The 27,790-nt window shown below is 39.9% G+C and overlaps 1 protein-coding gene across 3 annotated transcripts in view; it reads right to left on the bottom strand.

The window, feature by feature from the left end:
* The window catches only part of LOC148368727 (signal peptide, CUB and EGF-like domain-containing protein 3), a 192,650-nt gene that overhangs the window by 64,213 nt on the left and 100,647 nt on the right, over positions 1–27,790 (bottom strand). For 2 of the 3 annotated variants that reach the window (XM_088330753.1, XM_088330754.1), the window contains exons 5-7: positions 15,466–15,609; positions 12,603–12,718; positions 1,011–1,083 (exon numbers count right to left, since the gene is read on the bottom strand). In XM_088330753.1, the coding sequence (XP_088186879.1) occupies positions 1,011–1,083; positions 12,603–12,718; positions 15,466–15,609 (333 nt within the window). Of the gene's footprint in view, positions 1–1,010; positions 1,084–12,601; positions 12,719–15,465; positions 15,610–27,790 lie in introns of all 3 variants that reach the window. The other variant, XM_088330756.1, reaches the window with a different exon arrangement.

Raw genomic sequence — 27,790 nt, 5'->3', positions numbered from 1 at the left:
AAAGGGACCAGATCAAAACATTTTTAGTAGGGATAGGGGCAGAATATTTTTAATTTTTTACATGTATTATCATTTTTGTTTTCACATTTTCGTTTGGTGGGCCATATCAAAAAGCATATAGGTCGTATGTGTCCCGTGGGCCATAGTTTGCCTAGCCCTGCCTGAGTGCAGTGAACAGACTCTAGACACACTCCTGTTCACTAGCTGCCGACAACTTTTGGAATGGGGATTAAGTACCATGCCCAATTCAATATATTCGCAACAAGGAACAATTTGATAGAGGAAGTTTCAAAAAGATGGAAATTAAGTAATGGGAGGTTGCAATACAATTACTGCATATTGTTGGAGGGTTAATAGAGCAAATGTTCAACGTAGCATGCACCTCTAGAAAAGTTTCTCTAAAACGAAGCTATATATCCTGCAAGTTTTTCCATTAGTGTTTTTTCATCTTCCACTGCTACACATAGCCTGCGTATTCACTATTTTTCTCCTTTTTCTCCTTTGTTTCAGTGCCAATCGTGCACTCATGATTGGCTCCCTCACCAAAGCTAATAGGCTGTTCTGATGGTTTTAGGGAACACTGAGACTAAAAGACTGAAACAATGCAAGCTTCATTTCACTCAGATCACATAGATCAAAACAACGAAACATCTTTAAAAGCATCACGATTGAAGTAAGGGTGTGTTTTTTGTGCCTAGCAAATTTCCCTTCACTGTTCAAACAAATCTCCCTGGCTTCGACTCTCAAGTATCAGTTGGGTCAAGTTCCTACTGTTTATTGGAAGAACTGTATTTGCAGCTGTGTTTTGAAAAGGTGCGGTTTGACACAGGCAATAAGTTGTTATTGTGAGGGCATTAAGAGAAAAAAGGAAGATAAAAGAGGTCGTGGGTCATATGGATGATGCCCCCTGAAGGGTGAAGAAGAGCCTGATAGGTGTCTGTGAGGTTAGCTTGCTATACTCCAAAACCCATGCACCCCTAAAGAGAGGAGTCAGAGGAACACATATTTACCATTAGGGAACAGTTGTGGGGCTGCCTGGGACTGGACACTCCTCTCCCCTGCATGCATTCGCACACCCACTCCCACACACACACACACATTGCAAAAGCACCACTTTAGTCCTGTGTTACACTTGAACCTGCTACCATTCCTATTTGTCATAAATGAGTTTCACAGCAAGGAGAAAACGTTTTGAACTGTGTCTTCTGAGCTGCTTATTAAAACAAAAAAAATAAATGATATTAGGCATTGAGTAAATATTGATTCATACTGACAACAAGATGGCACTACTGTAATACTGTATTTCAAATGTCAACTTATAACAGATTTGTGAAAAAAAGTGACATTTCAAGGCAGAAGCGTTATTGCATAGCATGAAAGTCATGCAAATGTCATAAGAGCTCAACATACGTTTTCGTAAAAGTTGAGCATTTACCTAGGAAACGTATTTTTTGTAAGCATGGTCCAACAGAATGAGGAATAGTTAGTGCATGCAAGCCAAGAGATGGGACAGAATGAGTTCTTTTACAGTTGCTTATAATGGTTTCTTATATAATAATAACAATGATAAGAATAGTAATAACAATCTAGTGCATATATATATATATATATATATATATATATATATATATATATATATATATATATATATATATATATATATATATATGTCAGGTTCTGGACGGTTGCCATGGCGCCCAGCTGGCACCGCCCCTTAACTTCTTAACTCGAGTTTTCCTTGCCCTTATGTGGGTTTCAGATCAGGGGATAGTGTGCAGGATCTACCATAATTGTGGCCTGTGTCGCCTTTTGAGAACTTCTGCGATTACAAACAAATGTACAAATAAATGTCACTTGACTCTTGACTCTTCAGTTTTTAACTTTACAGGTATATTTAGAGTCAAGAACACATTCACATTTTTGACTCTTTCTGGAAGATTGATACAGAGCCCCCTCGCTCACCTGATGTGTTGCAACATCTCGTTGGGAGTCATTAGGTGACCAAACACCCCAATTCCAACCCCAAATGGCGAGCGCCAAGCTGGGAGGCAATGGGCACCAATTTTGTCTTAGGTATGACCCGGCCGAGGCGTGAACAAGCAACCTGCTAGTCTCTGGGCGGGCGGCCTAACCCCGAGGCCACCAAGCTGGTTACCAAATATACACAAATGAAGTCTTTAAAGATACTTGGTTGGTGTGACCTCTTAACCACTTAGGTCATAGAGGCACCATTTCCTGTGGTGTGTCTTAGGCAAGTATAGCCTGGTGGTGCCCATGCTTCTCTCCGAGCAAACATGTTTCCACCCGGTTTTAAACTGGGGACCTTTAGCGTGATAGGCGAATGTGCTAACCTAAGAAAGTTATCTAAAACATCTTAAAGGACAAACAATAAAGTACTGATTTCTACAACTAGTCAAACTATTTTTAATAATACAGCAGTTTGGATTTTATTGTGTAGGGGCCCCTATCAAATTTGTGTAGAAATCGAACAAGTGGCAATCATTTGTATTCATTGATCATTTTCATTCTATCGGTTACTATCCTTCTGAATTGCGAGTTTACTTTTCTGACGGACAACACTTACAATTATTTAATTCAGTTATTTCAGCTTGCATGCTATGCCTACAGCCCCAAAACAAAGCATCCCTTGAAAGAGCATATAAGAGTTAATATTGAATTTCACAACTGCGCTAAGCCGGCTATCATATTATGTTGAAACTCAAAGCAATAATATCCACAGTAGGTATGGGCTGAAATGATATTCTGACCAGATGATGAAAAAGTGTAAAGATATCACAACAATATAATATCATGGTAATAAAAGTAATTTTCTGCAAAATGTATTGGGCAGCGGGCAGGAAACGCCCTAAACTCGAGGTAGGATCTGGCCTAGAAAAATGTAGCCCAACCCTACCTGGGCAGCAGGTAGATAAGCCCGAACCTGGTTGAACTTCACCAATGCACTTGTTTTTTTTTTAATACCTCATTAAACATACGCAAATACATTACCATACAAATATCTTACAATGTTGCGTATTCAGTACACTCAAGTTGTACAACAAACCAAATGTGCGTACTTCGGTGCCCAAGTGTGTGTTTCTGCTGCGGTACGCAGCTACGGGTTTATTTGGGGCCGAGTCCCTTGAATCAAGTGTGCACTTCAAAGTGCAGCGCCGAAGTGCGTATTATGGCAAAGTGCGGCAAAATTAAACTGAACGAAATGTCACAGAAAAGAAAATCATATTATGCAGAATACAAGATAGAAATAGTGAAATATGTAGCCAAAAAAGCAGAAACTTTGTAAAGCTTGTAAGCTATTTGCGAGAAGTGGAAATTACGTCTGACATATGCCACGAAGAGGTGGAGAGAGCAAGCGGCGTACCTTCTACTATGACACCAAGGATGAAAACTTATTTGGATTTCGTTATTTGGAGTTAAACTCATAGTTTGGTAAGCAAGTTCTTTAAGATAAATCCATCTGAATAATATAACTTTGACACCGAAGTGGGAATTTTGGCGCCGAACTGCAGCGCAGAAGTGTGTTACCCAAATAAAAGTACTGTTACTTCAGAAAGTAAAGTGAAAAAGCAGTAATCAAAATAATTACATGAGTAAAAATAATGCATGCTTTGCAAATCCTCCACTAAGAAAAAAAAAACGATAAAAATGGCAAGAGAGAGAAAGAGGAGCCTGACTTAATGATTGACATTTTAAGCCTGAGGCCAAGATCTTACCTCTACCCTGAAATGATTGCCGGCCAATCACAAGGTACACTTATTCATACAAGCATTCAAATGCAGATCCTTACCTACGAACAATTTGGAGTCACCAGTCCTGCCATGCATGTTTTTAGAATGTGGGAGAAAACCGGAGTGCCCAAAAAAAACACAGACGCGGGGAGAACATACAAACTCCAAAGAAGAAACTTGGAATCTTTGAACTGTGAGTCCGATGTGCAAATTAATATTTCTTTAGTCCCCTGTTACTCACTGTAAATCGCTATGACAAATAATTCCTTCTGACAAACAATGGAAATCCATAACCAGCTGTTCTCCTTTCCCCTTTTGTCTTGTTTTTCTTCCTCTCCCTCCGTGCAATTGCACACAGGACAGACAAATCCATAACTCGAAAAAAATAACTTTTAAAGGAGCCGCTAATTACTCTTCAATGCAAGTCGTTTTAAGCTGTAATGCAAGCTGTTTTAAGTTGCCCTAAGATAAAAGGACTTATAACAGAGTGAGAAACATTAGCAGTAATTGACTATGTCTTTTTTAACACCATGGGAGATCATCAAACAGATGATAAGCTAATGCCTAATTCGGAGTGTAGATAAAATGCCTTGCATAAGGATTAGCCTCCAAAAAACTTCTTGACATATTGCCATATTTGAGGTTTCAAACTTATAGAAAAAAAAACTAAAAAAAAAATCTAAGAATCAACAACACGGGAGACACAATCGGCGAAATAAATGTATTCAAATATTATACTGTGCTAACAAATTAAAAAAATTTAAAAATTAGGCATTGCAAACGTATTGGTCCCCTTTGAGTTAATACTTTCAACATCTTCTTTTAGCAAAATACTGCAAAGGAAGATTCCAACATACAGTATTTACCTTCAAGTATACAAGATGGCGGCGCGCGCGAATGCAGCGGCTTCACATGTCTCTCCAGTATGTTGACTATTTTTTTTGCACTATGTTGACTATTTTTTTGCACTATGTTGACTATTTTTTTGCACTATGATGACTACATGTTGACTATTTTTTTTTGCACTATGATGACTATTTCTTTGCACCAAATGCATATGTTGACTATTTTTTGCACTATGATGCACCAAATGCATATTGCACAAACCCTTACGATACCAAACTGTATGTAACATCCTACATGCCGACATTTCTTGTGTAAATAGTGTGTAAATTATAACTACAACCTCATCCTTCTTGTTTTATAACCTTATCTTCTCTGTTCCATTATCTTCTTGGTTTTTTTACCTCACTGTGAATGTGTGAAACTGGAGTGTCATGCCCAATTTCGTTGTCACAATATGTTAACCCATTTTGTAACAATGACAATAAAGGTATATTCTATTCTATTCTATTCTATTCAGTGCAGAGAGCGCTCGGCAAGGAGAAGGTTTGCATGCCCTGTTTACAGGTTCCTAAACCCCTCAGTATAGGGTTGAGGTCTTGACTTTGGCTTGGCCTTTCTCACATCTATATCGTATTTGTTTTCAACTAATCTAGTGTAGTTTGCTTTATCTTTAGGGTGGTTGTCTTGTTGGAAGGTGAACCTGCACCCGATTCTCAGGTCTTTCGCAGACTCTAACAGATTTTCTGCCAGAATCGCCCTGTATTTGACTTCATCTGTATCCTATCAACTCTCTCAATTTTCCCACCTCCTGCTGAAGAAAAGCAACCCCAGAGCATGATGCTGCAACCACCATGTTTGACAGTGGAGACGGAGTTTTCATTGTGATGGGCAGTGTTACTCTTACGCTAAACACAACACTTTGAATAAGGCTGAGTTGATAGCTGGGAGAACAGGGGGCCAGTCTTTTTGCAACATTTACTTTTCAGTTTTCCCGCTGTAAATACAGTGTAAAACATTGAAAAAAGTTGGTTCCGCTTCAAGATTGTGTCTCACATGTTTTCTACTCTTGGAAAAGATTTTTAGTTTTTTAGCTTAAAGTTTGAACCCTGAAATGTAGACAAAAATTTCTTGAGACGCCAATACTTTCGCTAGGCACTGTAATTATTGAGTTGAATAAACTCTTCTAGAGGTCTATCTATATTGTAAACCCATGTTTGGGAACGCTAGTTATGTATAGAACAATAGAGTAACCAGTCTTTGGAGTTCAAAAACAAGCAAGCTAACCAAAGTTGCAGCAACATTGAAAATCACTGAAATCATTCAGAGGGATTTACTTTATTCTATTGCACTTAAAGCATAATTTTTAGCGCTAATCTAGGCCTCTCGCAGCCCTGGATGACAACAAATCTCAAGATCCTTTTGAACTCTGACTTGACATTTAAAGTGGATGCTTAATGCAATTTGTAGTCTGGATCGCCTACCTACAAACTAAGCATATATAACCAACTAACAGGCACTAAATAAATTATCAAACGGTATATAGTCAACGAAGGCCCTTTCTGCATAGCGCATAAACAAGTCTGTTACTAGTTTGCCGTCAGCTTCTTGCGTGCATCATCATACACAGCAACAAATAGAGTTAGTCTTGAGAGTTTCGTCACTATAAATCTAATCACGTTTTTTGGTGTCCCCCACTGTAGTTTTCTTTGGCTTTATTGTAGCTGGTCAATGGCGTTTTTTGGCAGTGACAAGCAGTCAGGGGAGGCAGTGCCTCACCTGTCATCATGGAAATATGAAAAAATATATATATTAAATGGTGATATTTATTCAGTGTTAAAGTTATTTCTCATTTAACTTCACAATTTTTGGATTTTCTTTTTCAAATTTGCTGAATTTTCACACTATCTATAATATTATTTATATAATTAGTTTGAAACACATACTGTGCTGTGCATCGGCAGTGAGGCACGCAATTCTCTTGCCTCCTGGCAAGAGGGTGATGGCGAGACCAAGGCTTCAGATATGAAGCACACCTGGGCCCCAAACAACATTTTAGTGATAGTGTTAGCAAGCTAACAGCAATTCAAGCTATCTAGTATTTCTTTTTCGTTTTAAGGATTTTTTTTTTTATATATATAATGGAGGATCACCTATATCATGATGCTTTTATTCAAACGAAACAGCAGATAGACTGCATTTATAAGTTCATTTTAGAGCATAAAACGTTGTTTTCTCTTCCATGCTACCGTTTAAATCTGACTGTGCCTCACTAGAATCGAACCTTACCGCACCTCATTGTTCAGTTGTGGGTAAAAGTTCAGCATATGCTCTTGTGGCATCCATGTTGTCCAAATGATTCCCTGTTTTGAGTTTATATTACTGTACTTTTAACTTATTCAAATATGGCAGGCGTTTGATAAAATCTGTTCATTGCAACGTTCAACATATAAAGGAAATCACAACAGTCAAGTGTCTGCTGTAACCTGATCATCCCTTGCACCATCTCAACATGCAATATCAGGAAACATATCAGCAGCAAAGCGGAAAGAGCAAATGCAGAATTCCAACATGAATGGAGGACAACCTAGAAAGAAAGCTGAACAACGTGTGAGTGTTTTTGTGTTTACATAGACGTGATGGAACCACGTTTGATATGCACTGTGGATTTGCGATCATATTTGTGTAACCGCGTGTGTTTGAGTGTGTGGGTGAAGACGTATGAGTGCGGCCACTGTAAAGTTTGTCCGTCTTTTTAGATGACTGAACTCCTGAGAATGTCTGCATCTGCCTGCTATTTGGGAGTGTTTATGATTTGCCAACAGCGTGAACATTTCCACATGATGGCCACTCCTTCCTGACATCTGAACCAGCATGGTACACAGACATTTTATGCAAAAATAAACCTGGCTTAGACGGTCTGAATCAAGCATCTGAATGTGGCGACTGACCAAATATTTCTTAGAGTACGCGTGTGAGTTTGAGAGTGTGTGTGTGTGTGTGTAGGCAAGAATAGTCGATCTTTTCCATACCCCAGCTGACTCTAAAGCTAAACATATGACGACTCCAAAACATACATGTTGAATGGTGTATTTTACAGAATGGATGTCAAGACACCCAAAAGGGTAAGGTTAGGAGTTAGTGTTAGGGTGAGGTAGGGTAGGTAACACAAACCCTAACACAAGCCTAACAATGGATGGATACTGAAAACAGAATATTCTCATCTCATCTCATCAGCTGCACCGCTTATCCCCAGTAGGGTCGCGGGGGTGCTGGAGCCCATCCCAGCAATCATCGGGCAGTGGGCAGAGGACACCATGAACTGGTTGCCAGCCAATCGCAGGGCACACAGGCACAGACAACTCGCTCACTCATCCACACCTAGGGACAATTTGGACCGGCCAATCCACCTGAAATGCATGTCTTTGGAATGTGGGAGGAATGAGGGGGGTGAGGGTCAAACAGAGTTGCTGGATACAACCGGAATGTTTGATGTTTGATCTTACATTACACATAGACCAGTGTTTTTCCGAATTGCTCAGTCCCCAATTGAATGGATTTGGGAGTAGAGTCCATAAACATGCCCATTAAGCGAAAACATCTTCTATTTAGACCCGGGGTGTCAAACTCATTTTTACTGAGGGCCACATCAGCATAATGGCAGTCTTCAAAGGGCCTGGTATAAAATAAATATGACTAAATGTAATAGCTACAGTATGTAAAAAAATGTAACTACTTCTTCATGTGAAGTAACTCTGAGTTGATTATTTATTCAAGTCACAAGAATTACGGTTGCATTGTAAAAATGTCACTACACATATATATGTTCTAAAATAAATACAATTATACCTCTACATACAAGCTACACGAAACACAAGAAATTCAAGATATGAGCTCTCTTCCGAGCAAAGATTTTGCCTGACATACAAGAGAAAATCCAAGTTACTACTAATTTCAAGATGTTACTACTATAGAAAGGGGCTTTAAAGTCTTTTTATTGTCATTTTATTTATTTTATTACTTTAGTTTTTATGTTTAATTACTATTTGAATGTGTTTGTAATGATCAGGAAGATGTGTTTTATAGCTATTAAGAGTTAACTTGGATGCTTTTGGGAGCCCGAGAACTAATTAATTGGTTTTCAGTTATTTTGTATTGGGAACATTTGCTGGAAGTACAAGCGTTGCTAGATACTAGCATGATAGGGGAACTAATTAATCTTGTGTGTAGAGATATCACTGTATACAAACATTTTCTTGGATATTACTCGGACCATTTATTTCTCAATTCCACTCATTGACATCTATATGGAAATACTGGCGTGTAATGGCACACTTTGCTGATAACATAGTCGAGAGCCATCGTGGGAAATGTAGTTTTTGGTCAAAGCACGTTTTTGACTCATTAATTTTTAGAACCTCAGACATTTTAAGCTATTCCAGCCACATAAAATGATGTGGTGGGTCATATTTTCCCCACAGGCCACACATTTCACACATGTGCTTTAGAGCTTTAATATTTATTCAAGTTATCCGGTTTTTGTGAAAACTATTCAGCTAACGCAACCACATTGCATGTATGAGACCAAGTTTAATGAAGACACTTGGTATCCGACAAGGTTTAAAACTGAAATAATAACAGAAATATTTTCAATGAATTTGTTTAACATTCATGCATAGTGATTGTATAACAAATTTATAGGAAATATATCTGTTATTATTTAAGTTTTACACCTTGTCTAATACCAAGAGTCTTCATTAAACTTGGAGCTTGAGACGCTAAATCCTGACTCTCACGTAATCATTCAGGGAGTTTGGCTGACTGTCTAATTCCGCCAATGTGGCCTATGTGTGCCGCACAAACAGCAGTCAGGTTTTCATGAAGCTAATGCACACACTCTAAACAACATCTTATGCAGAAAAAGGGACACGGTGACTTAAGAAATGAAACTCAATCTAGTATGACAACACTCTTTTTCAAATGGTGCTTGTATTAAACGTTATAGGAAAATATATTTTTGGAAGGTAAAATGGATTGGAAAAAAATGACCATGAAAAGCTTCCATCCATTATCTGCACCGCTTATCCTCAGTAGGGTCCCGGGGGTGCTGGAGCCCATCCAAGCTATCGTCGGGCTGTGGGCAGGGGACACCCTGAACTGGTTGCCAGCCAGTCGCAGGGCACACAGGGACAGACAATTCGCCCGCTCATTCACACCTAGGGACAATTTGGACCGACCAATTAACCCGATATGCATGTTTTTGGAATGTGGGAGGAAACTGGAGGGCCCAGAGGAAACCCACGCAAGCACGGAGGGAACATGCAAACTCCACACAGGAAGGCTGGTAGCTGGATTTGAACCTATGACCTCAGAACTGTGCTGCACACGCACTAACCACTGTTCCGTCGTGCTGCCCCTCATGTAAGCTTACAATCAGAAAAAAGAAAGAGGGGGAAGAAAAACGTTATCTGCTTTCTCGTTTAGGCCGGGCCTGGGGACAGCTGATGTGCCAAATGGATGTGGTTACTTCACTGTAAGAACATAGTAGCATGGAGGCTTTCTCATCACTTAGTAGCTCATCAGGGGTTCATTTGGCAGCATGTTTGCTTAGGTTTCGCCAACTAATACAGTGTTGAAGAGATGTTGAGTCTGATTCTGGGGATTTGGGGGTTCAGGGTTATTTAGGAACTGCTTAACTGGCCATCAGCTTTGCCTCAGGAATGGCAGACACACGATTTAGTTGCGGTCAAATTTGTGGCATCCCATCTGCGTCTCAATCATGTAAGTTTGGTCGACCGGACCTTGACATAGCCCTGGTCTCGATGAGATTTGCGGTCAAAAGGACGATGAGCTGCCCGCCAAACCAAACTCTCAAATTTAACATCATCTGAAACCAGTCAATCATCACAACACTGAAACTATGACCTCAAATTTGGTAAAATCCTACTCCTTTTGACAATGTTCAACAATGTCCAACCAAACACAAATAATACACTTGGCATACTTTTGTGTTTCTCAACCTCATTTGAGCCAAGGTAGACATTTCTTTCTCGAAAAATTATTGAGACACACCGTTCTTGAATAATATTGACAAGTTCAAAAATATCCTATAGTTTATTTTCAACAGCGCAAAGTTAATGCTCGGAGTGAATATGGATTGTCCGTGTGTTTTTCCGAGAAAGCGTGAAACAGCATGCCCGCTGGAAACACAGACGCACCTAGCGAAAGGCCCCTCAATCAAGACGGGCCACTTTATTATCATATTTTTGCAAAGCTGCTTCATATTTTCCTTGTTTATTCAAATTGGCTTGTTCGTTTCATAATACCTAATTCCAGAAAAGTACTTCAACGAGTAAAATGAACACATTACGAAGCATATTGTACGCCTGGAATGCCATTATATATATAAAAAAAATCCAGTCGGTCACAGAGTTGGGCTCTCCTTAATATTTTATGTAAAGAGCACTCATTCATCAATTCCATTGCAATGTCGCAGAGTGCGTTCCTTAACAACTTTATATGTAGCACAAACTTTTTCCTTTAAATATGGAAAAAAGTCAGTTTTTCAAGGAACTTTTGGAAACCATAGGCTTGGATAATAAACAAAAGACATCATTCACTGCCAGCTCTTGAAGGGACATTATGTATTATTTATATATTATTTATATATATACCACAGCCATATCCCCCTAGTGGGATGTGGCTAGAGTCATTTCTGACTCTTTTTTTTGGGAGATTGATTCAGAGGAGGGGATTCCCAGCCCCCTCGCTCAACCCAACTGAGGTGTTGGGAGTCATTAGGTGACCAAACCCCCCAATTCCAACCCCTAATGCTGAACGCCAAGCAGGGAGGCAACGGGTACCAATGTTTAAGTCTTAGGTATGACTCGGCCGAGGCTTGAACCACAACCTCCCAGTCTCGGGGCGGGCGCCATACCCACAAGGCCACCGAGCTGGTTGTATGTATTATTTAGCACCTTTTATTGGTAATACAAAACTTTATTTATTACCAAAAACAATATTGATTTGAATAATAAGCCAAAATACATAAGTTATTATATGAACGTGCACTTTTTAAAAAGAAAATAGCATTTACATATAATGAGACTCACCTAGGAGCATGATTTACTGCTATCTTGCCGTGAAGGGTACTTACAAACACCTTGTGAAAGGCTGGACTAAAAAATGGATGTGGTTTGGACACTTTGAGTCTACGTAGTTTGTATTCTTCCTTTCGCTTAGTACAACTCGATTTTGGTTGTATTAGACAATAGAGCAAGATTTAGTGGTCAAATATTACACAGTGTACCTTTAAAAAGTATTTTATTGTTGCTAGCAGTGACCTAAATAAAAAGAAAAACTCTTTAGCAATGAGCCTCAACAGAAAGTCTTACCTGAATGTAAACTGACTGTCTAATCATAAAAGTGCCAAATGCCTGTAAAAATTGTGCAAGCTCAAATGTTAAAGTACACAACTTTGTCTCCACTTGAAGGTCCCATTTAATGGAAAACTCCCCTTCAACACGGTTAAATATGCTCCGGGACCTGAATGATTTTTACTCAACTTAAGTCAACTGAGGCAAACACTGACAAATGCCAATGGAAGGTTAGGTCAGGTGTGCAAGTTAATCCCCAACGGGCAGCGGTAAAAGAATTGACCCAGGAACTGATGGAAGTTGTGTGTTTGCCTGCGTGGCTGCAGAAATGGAAAGGTACTGGTCGAGCTGTTGCACAAAGCACAGGGAAGAGGGGAAGGAGTAAAAAAGGGAACAAGAGCTGAAGCAGATGCAGGAAGTGAGAGGTTATCGGCGCAGCAGCAAGAGGGAAAGCGCAGCCGGAGAGAGCTTTTTACCCTCGCATGTCACACATTAAGAGAAAAGGTCCTGTATTTCAAGCTGCCTCATTAATTGTACTTAATATAGTTTACAAGAAACTGTTTTAACATCTATACCGTTCTCGTTTTTGTTGCATTCTCTTGCAAAAGAATGATAAACGTTGTTAAGACTCACCAACGCAAGACTTGCCATCCGTGTGCAGGACAAACTTCATGTGGCACGAACACTTGGGGCCATGGTCAGTTTCCTCACAGATATGCTGGCAACCACCATTGCCATAGTTACACGTCACTACCGAAGAGCACAAAAGGAAGAGAACTTGGTACCTTTTTTCAAAACAAGAGGAATGTTATAGAAAGGGTAACTACTTCCCGAGAACGTAATTGATTGATACATTCTGGTATTTACTTGAAAAATCCCCAGACGGCAATTCAAAACCAAACAATTGTGCTGTGTATTTTTCATATGTATCATAAAAGAACAACTGTAGCACTGATCAATAAAATTCTTATATTACAATGTATAAAATGAAGAAGCAGTGTGAAATTCAAGTGAGCAGGATTAAGGCATAAAAGCAACATTAAATTAAATTGACACTTTATTTGTTTACGTTTATTGAGTGAAATATGTCATATGAGACTCTTTGTGATTAGGGCTGAACAAATAAAAATGACTTGACTTGACAAATGACAGATAAAAAGTTTTACACTGCCAGATGCTAAAGTGTGCAGTAACACTATTCTGTGGTCTTTTTGGGACCTGGATTTACTATATGGGGTGCAGTAGTGTGGGGGCATACTGAAATTATTTTAATGAACAATCTTTGTCATTGAGTTTTGTTAAAAGGTCTATCTGGGGATGCTTTTGAAATCATCTTATTCTTAATGTACATTTCAGGTTTGAAATATCTTACATTTAACTGATTATTCTCCCAAACGCTTTAATTTTTTCTCAAGCTGATGTTTATGTTCTTTGAATGAATTGTAATGGCTTTGCAAGTATTGAACAATCGGTAGTGGGTCCATTGCGTCTGTCTTCATTTTACGAATTATAACAATTTGCTGGAACACTACGTATACTTGGGTGATTGCAATAAGGTTGTCATTTAGGGATCTAGGGTGTTTTTGGGGAGGAGGTACTACAATGTTGATTTTGAAACAGTGGATACATGTCTCTAAACACTTTGTCAGTTCTAAAACGCAAATTTGCACGGGTTCCTACGGTTTTCGAAGGTTAACTCCTCAGTACTTTTTCCATCTCAGCTGACAGCACAATAAGGGCGGGACTTTGCGTTGACCTTGTTGCGACCATCACTCTGTGTCAGTCAAGGTTGAGTGGAGAAATCATTCAGTTCATCTGGCAGTGCGCTGCTATAGCTGTGCTGGTCTATGATGGTTTTGCTGTTGTTTGAGGTCTGTCATGTGAAGGCTCAGCGGTGTAATTATACACTTGCAGGCCTAGCCAGGTTTAATTTATGTTTATGGGGGCTAGCCCCAATTTTTAATACTTTGCAATATTTTGCAATATAAAAGGGTTAACAAAACATTACATAATTTTCTGGATCTAAATTTCTGAAGTCACACTACTAATGATAACGCAGTGTTCATTTTACCTCTGAAAAGTGTCCCGGGTACTCGCATGCTCAAAAATCTATGGGTCCCAACAGAGATCTATGGGTCCCCAAAATTTAGTGTTATCGAGGTTGAAATCGTAAATCAGCCACAAATATATAATATAAATATATTCATTCAGTTTTAATCATCAAATTTTTAATTCATTTTCTGCATCAAATTATTGTTGGTAATATACCAATCAAAGGGATTACCACAAACCTGTCTTTTTTAAATTTTCTCCTTTTATACTTCCTTTTTTTCTTAACTTCCTTATACAACATAATTCATAATATCAATCATCAAAGCAAGTGAGCCGTTTGAGAGACGGCTCTTTTTAATGAGTTGAGCCAAAAAGGCCGGTTCTCTAAAAAAAGACGGACTTCCTTTCACTACACAACGAAATCTCGTTGGCCGAGATCGGCGTGCAGACGAAAACTCGAACCGCGAGACCAAAACAACAATGGCGGATCTGCCTGAAGAAAAGTTTGGAGTGCAGTAAATCTTTGTTAAAAAAAAGTAAGGTAATAATGACAATTTTGTGGCAAAAAGGTTGCGTCCCGGGCACGCACGTTGATTTGAGAATATGCGTCCCCAGCAAAAATGATGCGTCTAGGACGCGGGGACGTGGGCAAACGAGAACACTGCAACGTTCATAAATAAAATCAGATGTCACAAAATAAATGAATGAAATAAAAAGTGAATCAAGTTATATTACAAGAAGGACTTCTGATCATAATTTCAGAGCATAACCCCTGTTTTCTGAACAGCCCAATCAATGAGGTTCCCCTTTAGACGAATGAGAGGTTGACTGCTGTTATATGCGTGTTTACACATTGACAACAGCAATTCTCTAAGTCAACATTTCTCTGCTTGTTGCTGAAGGACGTTAATCTTTGGTACTTTTAACACACCTGTGATGACAGAATGAAAAAGAGCACCGGGGAGCCCAGGCTTCCTCCACCATTCTGTCTACACTCGACCATTTCGGGCCCTTTTTGCCCTTTTCCTAGGCTGTCACAGAAAAACTATAGAATAACACTTCTCCAATCCTTTTCCAAACACAGACAAATCCCCCATCAACCGTGGCCCCAACTCTGACAGGATGATCTTGGTTGCACAGCAACAGGAAGTGTGCGCTGTCCGTCAGAGACGTCCCCTTCGAGTGACCTCCACACTTGCCCTGCTTGTGGAAATGATCATTGCATATTTGACAAGCTTGCTTTTCTTGATGGGGATCATTTAGAAGATTAGTTCCTGGCTGGTAATGGAATGTAAATGTGTTCTTTGGGTCAGACCTAAAGGTATTTGCGGAATGGGTCTGATTATCCATCACCGGCAGGTTTCCAACCCATAACACCTCCTCCTGAGGAGCTTATAAATCCTTCCCCTTTATCTGTGTGTCTGTGAGTGAGAGTAATGCCTTACATTTACAGTCAGAGTTACGTGTAAGCTGGAACCCGGGCCGACATTCACAGGAGATGCCACCTTTCTGTGTTTCCCTGCAGATGTGTGCACAGCCATGATTCTTGTCCATGCAGGTGGGTCCATCCTTTGTCCCTTCCGGTCGAACTGTGAAAGAAAGACAGCGAGCTTTTTACTCCAGGCACAATCTCTCAGATTTCACGCTGCTGTGCACAGCTTACAACAAGTTGGTTTTCAAACGATCAGGGGTGGAGAGTGGGATAAACACACATACCTGTCACATGCCCTAAAATCACATCTATGCATACTGTTGGTGACTGACATGCAAAGCAACCCTCCACGTAAATCCAAGAACTAGTTTCAACAAGCTTACCTGTTTCTGGCTATAAAAAGGTTGTTGCCTACAAAAAAGGGGATAGAGTCCCAGTAGAATCTGATCCTCTACACGTATGTAAATACTATCAAAGGAAAGTGCAAAGAAAATAAAATAATCCCTGTGAAAACACGGGTCAGAAAAGACTGAATACAGGCATTAGTGTTTACTTTAATATGTAATCAAGGGTTTGTGTGAGATGTGATAATAGGAAACTTAATACGACTATATTTTAGTAGACACTGAAAATAAGAGGAGTTAATCATCAATGAATTTTGAACTGGCAATGAGAACGTGATAGGACTGTACAAAAACAACTCACAATGCGAAATTCCAAATTGGTTCTCAAACCTGAGTCTTTTCTTTTATCAAATCTCCTTATTTACAAAAAGAAGACGGGTGTGGGAATCAAAGAACAGAAAGAGTATTGGCTGATGTTGTAAAATGTTGTAAACAGTGTATAATAGTCCAAATAACAGTGAGGTACATTAGTCAAAATAAAGAACTGGCATCCTCAACAATCTCCTTTGCACGTGTTCAACATTAAAAAAAGAATACATTTATCACTTGTGAAGTAAAATGGCCCGGGTCGAAGGAAGATTGGATTCGGCTGCTTGGAATATTCAGGATATGGAATACCCAATTTAGCCGCCGGAGGGCATTAAACACCCACACAAAAGCAGATGTTTATCGATTTTGTTTGCATTTATTGGGGGTGCTTTGACATGAAAACCTAGCAAAAGACACTCACAACTGGCTGAAGTACAACTGTGCACATTTCCACAAGAAACGGTTCAGCTGTTTCGAAGCATATAGGTCACATAAAATCACACATATACACAAATCGAGGTTTATGAAGTTGTTAATAATCATAGATACGATAATTTAGATTAGATGGATTAGATATTTTACGTTTTTAAGACATGGCATGAATGATAACAGTATATTTCTGATTACATGCAGGAAAAATACATTTATGGTCTTGCGATAACATCTTAACTGTAACACTGTTGTAATACTTGGAGAGGTCCCCTGTAATCATGAAAAACCTTCTTGGATGCGGAAGACTTTTATTTGATGTATTTGTTCTGAACCCCAGCACCACCACAGACAAAGTGACACAACCCAGGTCCCTGACTCATTAAAAACCATACTCATCTCACCTCCTTGTCTTTCCCTTGTGCGGCACATGAGAGACTGTGAGCACAAGATATCTCCATTAATGTCTCATTAGATCTGCTGCCGCTCCGAAGTGCTTATAGAGGGCTGACTCTTACAGTAAACCAAAAACTTTTCTGCATTATCAATCATTTGCACATGTTTATTGTAATATTTTGTAATAGTTTGATCCCAAGAGCCAAGAAGTGTTCCACTGGTTCGAGAGCGTTCTCCATTCGGGCACCGGTGCTGTGGAATGCTCTTAAACCTGAGATCCGATCTGCAACCTCAGTGGAAATGTTTAAATCTAAGCTTAAAACACACTTCTACTCTATAGCATATGAATAACCTATACTTTTCGTGGACAATATCTCTGTATTATTTGTGATTGCAACATCCTTTGCTGTCTGGTAATCCTGAAAGGGGGATGCCACGTGTGCGGTCCCTTCTCAAGGTTTCTTCATTTTCCTCATGTTGAGTTTTTTGAGTTTTTCCTTGCCTTCATGATGGTTCCAGATCAGGGGATGATGTACTAATAGTCTGGAAAAATAGTCTGTGTAATAACATGTGCAGCCCTTTGAGACTATTTGTGATTAAGGGCTATACAAATAAAAATGATTTGTCTTGACTTGACTTAATGATTTGATCACCTTGTCCATTCTTACCTGTGATACCATTTGCTTGCAGTTCCATCAGGAGAAGAAGCTTAGCAGGTCTGATATAGGCTTAATTGCATATTATTTGGCATAAACCCCAGCTACCATAACCTGTGTTACCTCTTTTTACGCAACTTCACTCAGTATGACTTGGACCAGTGTTTCTCAACTGGTCGATCGGGACCCAAAAGTGGATACAGTACCTGTTTTCTGAGGGTCACAGGCTTTTTGGTAAAACAATGCTAAGAAGAGGAAAAAAACAATGGTGTTTGATTACACTAATTAACTGCAGGCGATAATGCTCTGCTTAATTTATTCTTCCTGTTCAGTCAATCAGAATGTTTGAGAGGGAAAATATCTAATTTCATTGAGATTTTGTTTGTTTTATTGACTTTTTTCCTCGCTATTATGGGTCAAAACATGTGTTTAATCTCATGAATTATGCAAATATAATTGCATTATCTCATGAGATTTTCTTTACATTTTTAACAACAGAAATACGCTTTTTTTTGTTAAAAAAATTACACAGTGCTAGCAGTGTAGTGAATAAATTAGTGTTAATCAATTGGAGATTGTTTGAAGCTTTCTCTTAAAGTAGTTAAACATCAGATACAAAAAAAATATATATATTTTACAGTTCTGACTGCATCAGTGGTCTTTGAACGCACCATGAGTCCAGCGCAGACTGTGACCGTACTTATCTTCTGTAAATATTTATCCAATGTACTAGAAATAATCAAGTCAAGTCACATTTATTTGTATAGCCCTTAATCACAAAATGTATCGAAAGACTGCTCAGGTTACAATTACACCTTCCCCTGATCTTAAACCAGCATGCGGGCAAGGAAAAACTCGAAACCTCAGCATGAACAAAATAAGAAACTTGTTAAGGGGCCTCACAAGTGGTAATTCCCCCTTCCAGGATGACCAGGGTGCAATAGACTTAGTATTGGGTAACAGTACACAACACCTAGTGAACATCAATAAAAGAAAACAATAGATAATATGTTGAAATTTGTCCAGAAAAAGTATGACAGCAATGACGACTCATGCCTGTAAAATAGTCCCTAAAACATAAAATACAAAATATAATGAAATTAAATAATTAAAATAAAAATGAAGGGGAATTTATGCGTGGATGGACATGAGCATTCAACAAGCTTGGCACTGCCCGGACAGCAAGGCTGAAGTTTTGCAGCGAGGCACATGTGGACGTGATGGTCATGCAGCCACCTTGCTATAAGGATGAGAGTAAGGTGGAAGTCCGCCCTACGGGCATGCAAGATTGCAGGGCATTAAGCATCTGGCGCTGCGTTTTCACGTTCCCCCCCTGGCCATTCATCAGCTAGTAGCTAATTATAGTACCAACGTTCGCAATGATAAACAAACTAGCTGTCTAAAAATTAGACTTCACGCCAGAAAGAGACATCCAGTCACAGTGGTTTATCCATCCATACATTATCTGCGCTGCTTATCCTCAGAAGGGCCACGGGAGTGCTGGAGCCAATCCCAGGTATCTTTGCACAGTGGGAAGGGGGCACCCTGATCTGGTTGCCAGCCAGTCGCAGGGCACACATACAGACAACTCACTCGCCCATGTACACCTAGGGATAATTAACCTGACATGCATGTTTTTGGAATGTGGGAGGAAACAGGAGTGCCTGGGAGAAACCCACATGAGCACGGGAAAAACATCCAAAATTTACACAGGAAGGCTGGAAGCTGGATTTGAACCCATGACCTCAAAACTGTGCCGTGGAAGCGCTAGCTACTCGGCTGCCGTGCCGCGCCACCGTGGTTTAGACATACATTATTTTCTAGACTTCATAAGGACCAAAGGATACACTTGTAATTGTGTTTGGCATAGAGATAAGATCTTAAGCCCGACCTGAATTGCCAATCATTACTTCCGGGTTAGGCTGGGCTTTTCTCTGGCTGACTTTGTTTAATATAATCCACCTGTCATTGTTTTACACTTTGTATCTCTCTGTCTCTCTCTCTCTCTGTCTCTCTCTCTCTCTCTCTCTTTTGCTGTCTTTCTCTCTCATGATCGGGTCTGGCCTACCTCCCACTCCCAGAGGGACCCAACTGGTGTTTTGAACTGGGCACAAGTGTGTCCATTTCTCACATACCAGTGCCCAAACATCCTGAACCCTTTAAAATGACATTTTTGTTTCAGCAAACCTTGTTGAGTCATTTTGATTTTTCCTGTCATCCTCCTTGTGTCATTTTCACTTCCACGCCAGGTTTGTTTGTTTTCTGGTTTCTTTGTTACTTTGATCCTCACTTTTTCCATATTCAGTTTCGGTCGTTGTTTCTAGTTCTTTGTTTGGACATTTTGTTGGTCGTTTAGTACCCACTTGTTTGTTTGGTACTTCGGCCCTGATTTTTCTTAATGAGTACCGCCCCTTTTCCCCCCACATGGGTTCATCGTCACTACCATCAAATCATAACACCTCGCTAGATTCCCATTTTCAAAATGTGAAATGTCATAACCTCTCCTCTTGATTCCTCACAAACAAAATATTAAATTTCGAGTTTGCTTCAGGGTCGGGCCTGCAAATCTACCTAATTGGTCAGGCTCAGGATGGGCCATGCTTTGAAACCTGCAGGCCTGGGCCGGGCAGGATTTTTTAAAGCTCGGTCGTGCCTCTATATTTGGCAGTCGTGACTAGCGTTGCAATGGATCATCAATGATCCCGGATCCATTTTGATCAATGGTTACCGTTTGGAATACAGGTGATTTGTGGCTGCTTTTAAGAAGAATAAATGCTACATCTAGGGTAGATGTGCAATTCTCACGTAGAGCCATCAAGGCAAGCGAAAAAACGAAGGTGATTCAGAAGAAAATAGCAACCATGAGGATACGGAGATCTCTTAGAATATAAGGTCAAGTTGGGTATGTAAAAAGAATGAGGGATTCAGTGGGCCATTTTCTCAGGTTAGAGTGAGAAAGTCTAAGTGAGAAAACCAACAATAAATCCATGAACTCAGCATGGGGTTGAATCTTTATTCAAGTAACCCCTCTGGATTTAAAATGATGTACCGATGTTCTATTATGCATCCCAAAACACACACTGCCCCCTCATAATTTTTATACAGCCCTGCTACCCAAATGCTACAGACATATCCATCAATAACATGCCGGTCTGAGGCCTTCATCTCTCCAAGGACCAATAAATGTCACAGTGTTGACACAATAGACCTTTTCTTTAGGCCAAGTACCGCTATCAACCACACTGCACTGTTCTCTCGGACTGGCTCCAGGTTTTTTATCATTACTAAATAATGGGAAGCAGAAAGAAAAACAACTCTTAATACGGATGGGAAAGTGAAAGAGAAAAATAACTCAAGATATGCGCCGCATTCCACACGCAGCCTATATGTGGAAACTTAGAACCCTCTCAGACCTTTGAATATAAATAGAAGTAGGAACAATTTGAGTCCAACTTCTCAAGATTAAGCAGGGACAACTAAAGAGAGAGAATATCAAAAAGAACACCGTGATGAGGTGTGAAAATGAGTAGAAGTGTTTGCTTAGGAACTTCTTTATTTCCAGGACAGGTCATGACCTCTGAACCCGAAGCACTGCTGAAAGCTAATAAAGTTATTTTCGTATCTTATGGCACGACCACCTCATCTCTTAGGATTTGCTGTTCACCCGATAAAAGAATGGTATCTTCATACAAAGTAGCATACCTCCATCTAAAAGTAGCATGTTTTGTTGCACATTCCAGAGACACTCAGTTATATGATGAAAAGAATTAGGCTTAATTGCAAAAACACACCCTATGATAGTGCATACTGCTGTTATTCCCAATGCTGAACCCTAAAATTCGAGAACGGCGCCCAATGTATGAAGTTAAAAAATGCCAATTAAAAATACAGGTCCAATCTCATTGCCTACAAGGTCATTTACATGTTGGAATATTTGTTCATAGTACAAGTATATGCATATATATCCGTTGGATACTAAGTTACGTCTGCTGTTCCAGCTTGGAAGCCAAAGCGGCTAATCTTGGAACAAAAGATCCAAGAAAGCTCAAAGTTTTCGAAGTCGGTGATACAAAGCTCTGTTCAAACCTGAGAACCACTAAGCAGAGAGCCTGAAACAATGGCTGAAGTAGTCTAAGGCATGCCAAGAGTTCGTAGTCTGCTATGAGTGCTTGAGTAGAGAAAAGAGGCCTTACGGGCCACGCTGAGTTGCTGTCATTGGTCTCAAAAGGGAAATGTATCAGGGACTCAAACATTAAGCGATTATTGAGTGCTGGCTAGTTACAAACTGAAGAGAAGGGGCCATAGCATGGAACCATCACACTATTAAAGCGACATTCCATCCTTTTACATAATGGGCCCTTAAAAGGTTTTAATAAAAGGATAAAAATGTCAGCACACAAAAGGAAAATGGGAAAGCATCTGAACCGGATTTGGTCAGTCTGAACGGCAACACAGATGGTCACACTGTGTGACGAGCCAACGAGCGATTTAGGAAAGGAACAAATCCATCCATTTGCTACTGTTTACAATTGGTTCATTGAAGTAGGCGATTTGCCCCATTTCCAATTAAAACAACAGAAACTAAATACCTTGAGAAATAATGCTAGACAAAAGTCAACCAAAGTGCTTGGAGTTCAGATTTTACTAAGTCATTTTACATCTGTTGAAATGCCTATACGATTATTTTTGAAGTTTTGCTCAATTTCACGGTGGATTGCTTGTTTGCCAATTAGCAAATGTCCTTTATTCAGCTTTTTTGTCTGAGGTTGACTGACACTAAAACAGCAGAAAGTGCAAAAGATTTTGCGCACATGTAATGTTATTAAAGGTTTCTAGAATAATGTCTGCTCAGTTGGGGAGGGTAGAACGATCCAAATATCGATACTATGCAAGTACTTGGATCGGATCTACACTGGAGTCCTGGTATGGATACTTCACTCCTCCACCAATTTCCTCAAAGCTCCGCTTCTCCATGTTGCATAGCGCAGCCCTTCTCTCTCACCCAGTACTCTTGTCCAGTCTCTAAGTTTATGCCTGGGTGTGTGACTCACAGGCACCCTTTTAGCAACTTTCTTTAACTGGGTTGCTGCTGCACACAGCCTGCAAAGCAAAAGAAAGGGTCAAATCGAGGTGTCCGACCCTACCAGCAGCTAAAAATGACAGAGGCTAACAGGAAACACAAAGCTTTATGGACTTTTTTTTAACTACAGAAAAAGGACAGTACCAGCTGGGGCAACACCACAAATATACATAAACATGTGAAAACGCGACTGTAAAAAGCGACCAGCTGCAATAAAAATGTAAACAGGTTACTGTTCCTGAACAAAAACCTGTGAATCTGTTGTCACAATGGCAGCAGATCCAATGTGGGACAATTGACACTTTTTGGGCACTTCTGACTTTGTTTTCAAAATATTGTACAATGAAGGTATTTCAGTTCTCTAGTTGGCATTGTTCTACGGTATTTTCAGTTTCGTTACATTGCTGATTTTTGGTTTGAGTCTCTAAAAATATTTATTTTTCTACTGTTAAAGTTTGTAATGCATTACCAAAAAATTAATCATTGATAGGGCCTAGGGCAGCTCGGTGGGGCAGTGGTTAGCGCGTGTGTGGCACAGTTCTGAGGTCATGAGATCGAACCTTCCAGTGTGGAGTTTGCATGCTCTCCCCGTGCTTGCGTGGGTTTCCTCCGGGCACTACGGTTTCCTCCCCCATTCCAAAAACATGCAGTTCAGGTTAATTGGCCGGTTAAAATTGTCCCTAGGTGTGAATCCCTAGGTGTCTGTCTCTGTGTGCCCTGTGACTGGCTGGCAAACAGTTCAGGGTGTCCCCTGCCCACCGCCCAAAGATAGCTGGCATGGGCTCCAGCACCTCCGCTACCCTACTGAGGATAAGTGGTGTAGATAATCTATGGATGGATGGTTGTCCGGGCCTAAAGTCTTTGTGGTTTGTTTACCGTAGATATGAACTAACTCAAAGAAGGAGGGTTCCATTATTCAATGATCGTGACAACTCCAAGCTAAAAGTGTCAGTTAAGGTATCGGACAGGTATCATTCGACGCTGCCGTGTATTTAGTTGGATCGGATGGATACCAAAATTCCCAATACGCCCCACTCCTACTGTTCAGTTCTGTGCAACACACACTGTCAAGCATGTTATGTATCGTTCGCTCATGACTTGATTGACAGTCCTTTGAGACAATTTGTGGTTAAGGGCTATACAAGTAAATGTGACATGACTTGATATGTATAATGCATGGTGTATCCATCTCACATCCCAGTGCTTTCGTCCATCTGTGTAACACGCAGTATAGAGCAACACCTGCTGGGGATTTCGTCACTCTCGTCTTCACTCTTATGTTCTATTAAGGTCACCTTGCTGTTGGGTCCCACAGGACTCCACTCTGTTTTTAACAAAAGAAAACCATGCCAGGGGTACAGTAAAAGATTCTGTAGTCAAAATATTTTCTAAATTTTAAAGTTTCAGGCAGCCAAACATGTTTCAGAAGAGATTCGTCTGGTCTGCCGGTTATAGTCATGACAAACAAGTGTTAGTGGAAAAAACCCACGAAAGTAGTCCACGGCAGTGTGTTGGTATTTAGCCTTCAAGAAAGCCACAAGCAAAAGGGATACCCATTTAGATCAAAGTCCAGCAAACTCAGTGGCAAGGCAGTCAGCATTTGCTAAAAAACCCAGGCTGCCGACATTTATCTGTTCACAAGTAGGGGCTGAGTGCAGTGGGTGCATGGGGCCTGTGAAAGTGGACTAAGAGGTCATGGTCACAGAGAGAGGGTGAGAAGAATAGAAGAGGAAGCGGACATGACTTGTGACAGAAACGTGTCCTTTATTTTGTTCCACTTCCCCGGGATCGAAAATAGTCTGGTTATACGGCTGAGCTCCAGAGCAACAGAGCAGGGACTTCTGCACTTGGAAAAACAGTTTTGTGGCAAACATGCACACACACTGAGGGCCAACAGGGCACTCTAGTCAGGTAGACCCCTGCCCAATGGGCCAACCTCACAGTGCTGACAGAGTATTACTTTGTATTAGAGGACTAATGAAAAGTGCCAAGTACACAAGACATTACCTAATAAATCCTTTAACATTATAGATAGAGATAGATAGATAGATAGATAGATAGATAGATAGATAGATAGATAGATAGATAGATAGATAGATAGATAGATAGATAGATAGATAGATAGATAGATAGATAGATAGATAGATAGATACTTTATTCATCCCCAAAATTCACACTTCCAGCAGTCTCCCTTGTTTATTGACAGATTAACACACCTCTCAAGCCATTTCCATTTACTGTAATAAGAACAGGGTTGGGTAGGGTTACTTTAACTTGATTACTTTCAATTACTTTTGGATTAGTCCAATACCAAAAATACTAATAAAAGACAAAATAAACTAAATATGAATAAAATTATGACTCACAACACGTGGTAAGCTTTCTCTCCTGGCTTTGATCTCTTTGATCGGAGGCAAAACTAACATAAAATGCGACAGAAACAAAATGAAAATAAATCCAAACAGCTTGCCAACATCAGCTTTGCCGTTCCATGTATTCCGTTACTCCCCAAGCCTGCACAAAATTTAGTAATTTGATTCATATTTAGTTTCTTTTGTCTTTTATTAGCATATTTGGTATTGGAGTAATCCAAAAGTAATTGAAAGTAATCCAGTTAAAGTAACCCTACCCAACCCTGAATAAGAAGCAAGGATGGCAATAAGCTAAATAAATTAGCTGAAGTACAGTATGTGACTTTTGTAAAAATCTATCAATAGGTGCTTTATGTAATTGCTCTACTTTGCGTTCATTAATTTGCAAAACAAAATATGTGGACGTGTGTTTTGCAAATTGTCTGAAATTCCCAAAACTGCCTCAGACACACACAAACACGCACACACATGCCAGTATTGTAGGGTTTCTGTTATATTCCGTAAAAAGGCAAACATGAAATAAAATCCTAAGCAGTTTACGCTTTTGTGACCTAATGTCATTCCTATCAAACGCCAGGCACCTTGTCTGATCTTTTAAAAATCTTTGTGAGCGGATATGTGTAGGGAAAAGAGATGAACTGTTATAGTTTGGCCAGCTAGAAAATGAAACCTTCACTTGGCCGGGGTTTGCGGGATTGGAGGTGGGGATTGGTAGTAGTGGGTCACGGCCAATCTAATAAGAGACAGACCTTTGTCATTAGCTGAGAGGCTAACGGACCCCTGCTGCCTAATTGGCACAGGTTTGAAGCTAACAACTGTTTGCCAACAGGCAAAGGAAAACAGACGGCGACAAGAGTTCCTAAGTCGACAGTGTCCGGTTGGCCACCATCCGCACGAAGCAAAGGCTTGCTCACAAGACTATACCTTTTCATGAAAGAAATGGAAAGCCGGTGCCTTTTACTGAGGGCAGTAAAATTTATGAGAAAAGTGCACCCTCGGGGTTAAAAAGAAATCCTTCAGAATGGAAGGAGAGTTGCATTTAAACCTACCAGGAGAACAGATCACTTTTCATTTTCTCAAGGATTTATGTTCCTGAGCCACTCTTTAAGAAAAGTTGAACGTGAATCTGTTTTTGTCGAATAGACACACAATCATTCTTTCAGATACACGGTGTTATAAGGATACAAGAAAAAAGAGAGGCAACAAAGGTAAGACTGACGAAGGATTGGTCGCGTCTGAGTTCACTCTCAAATGTTCAATTCCAAGGAACCTTTATAGCAGGGCTCGGGAATCTTTTTGACTTAAAAGGCCATTAAAGCAAGATATTAGGATTTTTTTTTTCCAGTGAGAGCCACAACATATATTTGTAGACATTCAACAAAGCCGCTAAATGCGATCTCCAAGAAAAAAGTTCATTCTGCAGTGAATTTTATTTGACTGTGTGAAGTATGATGATTTTGTAAAATATAAGAAATAATAATAATAATAATAATGCCAGAACGTGTATCATAATAACCCTCTTAAAATTAATCTCCTTCCCGCAGCTACTTGAGATTGTTGATTTTCACCCTGACTGTCATCTTAGTCATGAGAATTGATCAGTTTCATTAAACGCATAATGAATTATTCCTGTATTCTTCTTAAAAATAATTGATATATGTTGCCACATTCCGTTGCCTGTCAAGGCTGAGGTCTGGCTCATCTCTAAAGAGCAAGATGACGCTTTGCACTGGAAAAACAACAGCCACCAGATGATGAAGGTGTTGTTACTGAGTCAGATCAGGAAGCTTCGCCTGCTGCTGGTATCCATGGACAACAGTATTATCTGGTTCATGTGGGAGCGCAAACCTCTACCAAAAAAGGCCTTGGAGGGATGGGGGATGCCAGGCTGTACTTGCCCAAGACATACCAAAGGAAGTGGTGTTCTGCTGACCCTAGCGGTGAAGGGATCCGTGGACTGTGTGAGTGGTTTCAAAATAAGAGCAGAGTTTGTTTTTTTTAAATGTCACAGAATACTGCATTCAAGAAGAATGCGGATGGATTCACCTTCGGCAATGTGACGTAGTTACAGTTATAATGCTCAGAATTGAGTAATATTTTTTTTGTTCTCCGTTCCGTCTTTTAGATGCAAATCTTTGACATCCTTGAAATAGATAGACATTCATCCTAAAAGTCCTGACGCGCATTGACCATTTGTCTTTTTTTTTTTCATAACTTCCGCAAACTCTACGCCTGAAAAAATATCCAGGAAATGGTAGAAGGCAGAGGGCATCTTCACATGTAGAGTCGGTTGCATGTTATTGCCCAAAAGACCGTAAAATTCGAAATGGCAAAGGTAGAAAAGCGCTACAGAGCTTCTGTTGCTGGTGGTATTAAACTCAATGTTGCACTCCCAGGATAAATCCGTTATAAAATTTGATTTTTGTTAACCACATGCAAACATTTTGTCTTTGTCAAAGACTTCAAGATTGCTGGGACAAATAATGGGTTGATTTAAATGAAATTGTGAGATATAGATTACTCAAAACATTCAAGGTGCTCTGTTTGGGGAATCAGAAGAAATATTACAGAAAAAAAGATGAGTGAGTACCTGGTGAAAATTCAGCTAGCAAAAAGGTAATAAAAAGATTATGGCACAAACAAGAGCTCTCCACCATGAAGCATGGGTGTGCACTGTGGAGGAAATATTTGT

Source organism: Urocampus carinirostris, chromosome 3 (genome assembly GCF_059441175.1).
Source record: "Urocampus carinirostris isolate Australia breed hairy pipefish chromosome 3, RoL_Ucar_1.0, whole genome shotgun sequence".
NCBI classification, from domain to species: Eukaryota; Metazoa; Chordata; class Actinopteri; order Syngnathiformes; family Syngnathidae; genus Urocampus; species Urocampus carinirostris.
The sequence above is the reverse complement of the archived record's forward strand: the minus strand, read 5'-3'. Positions and strand labels throughout refer to the sequence as shown.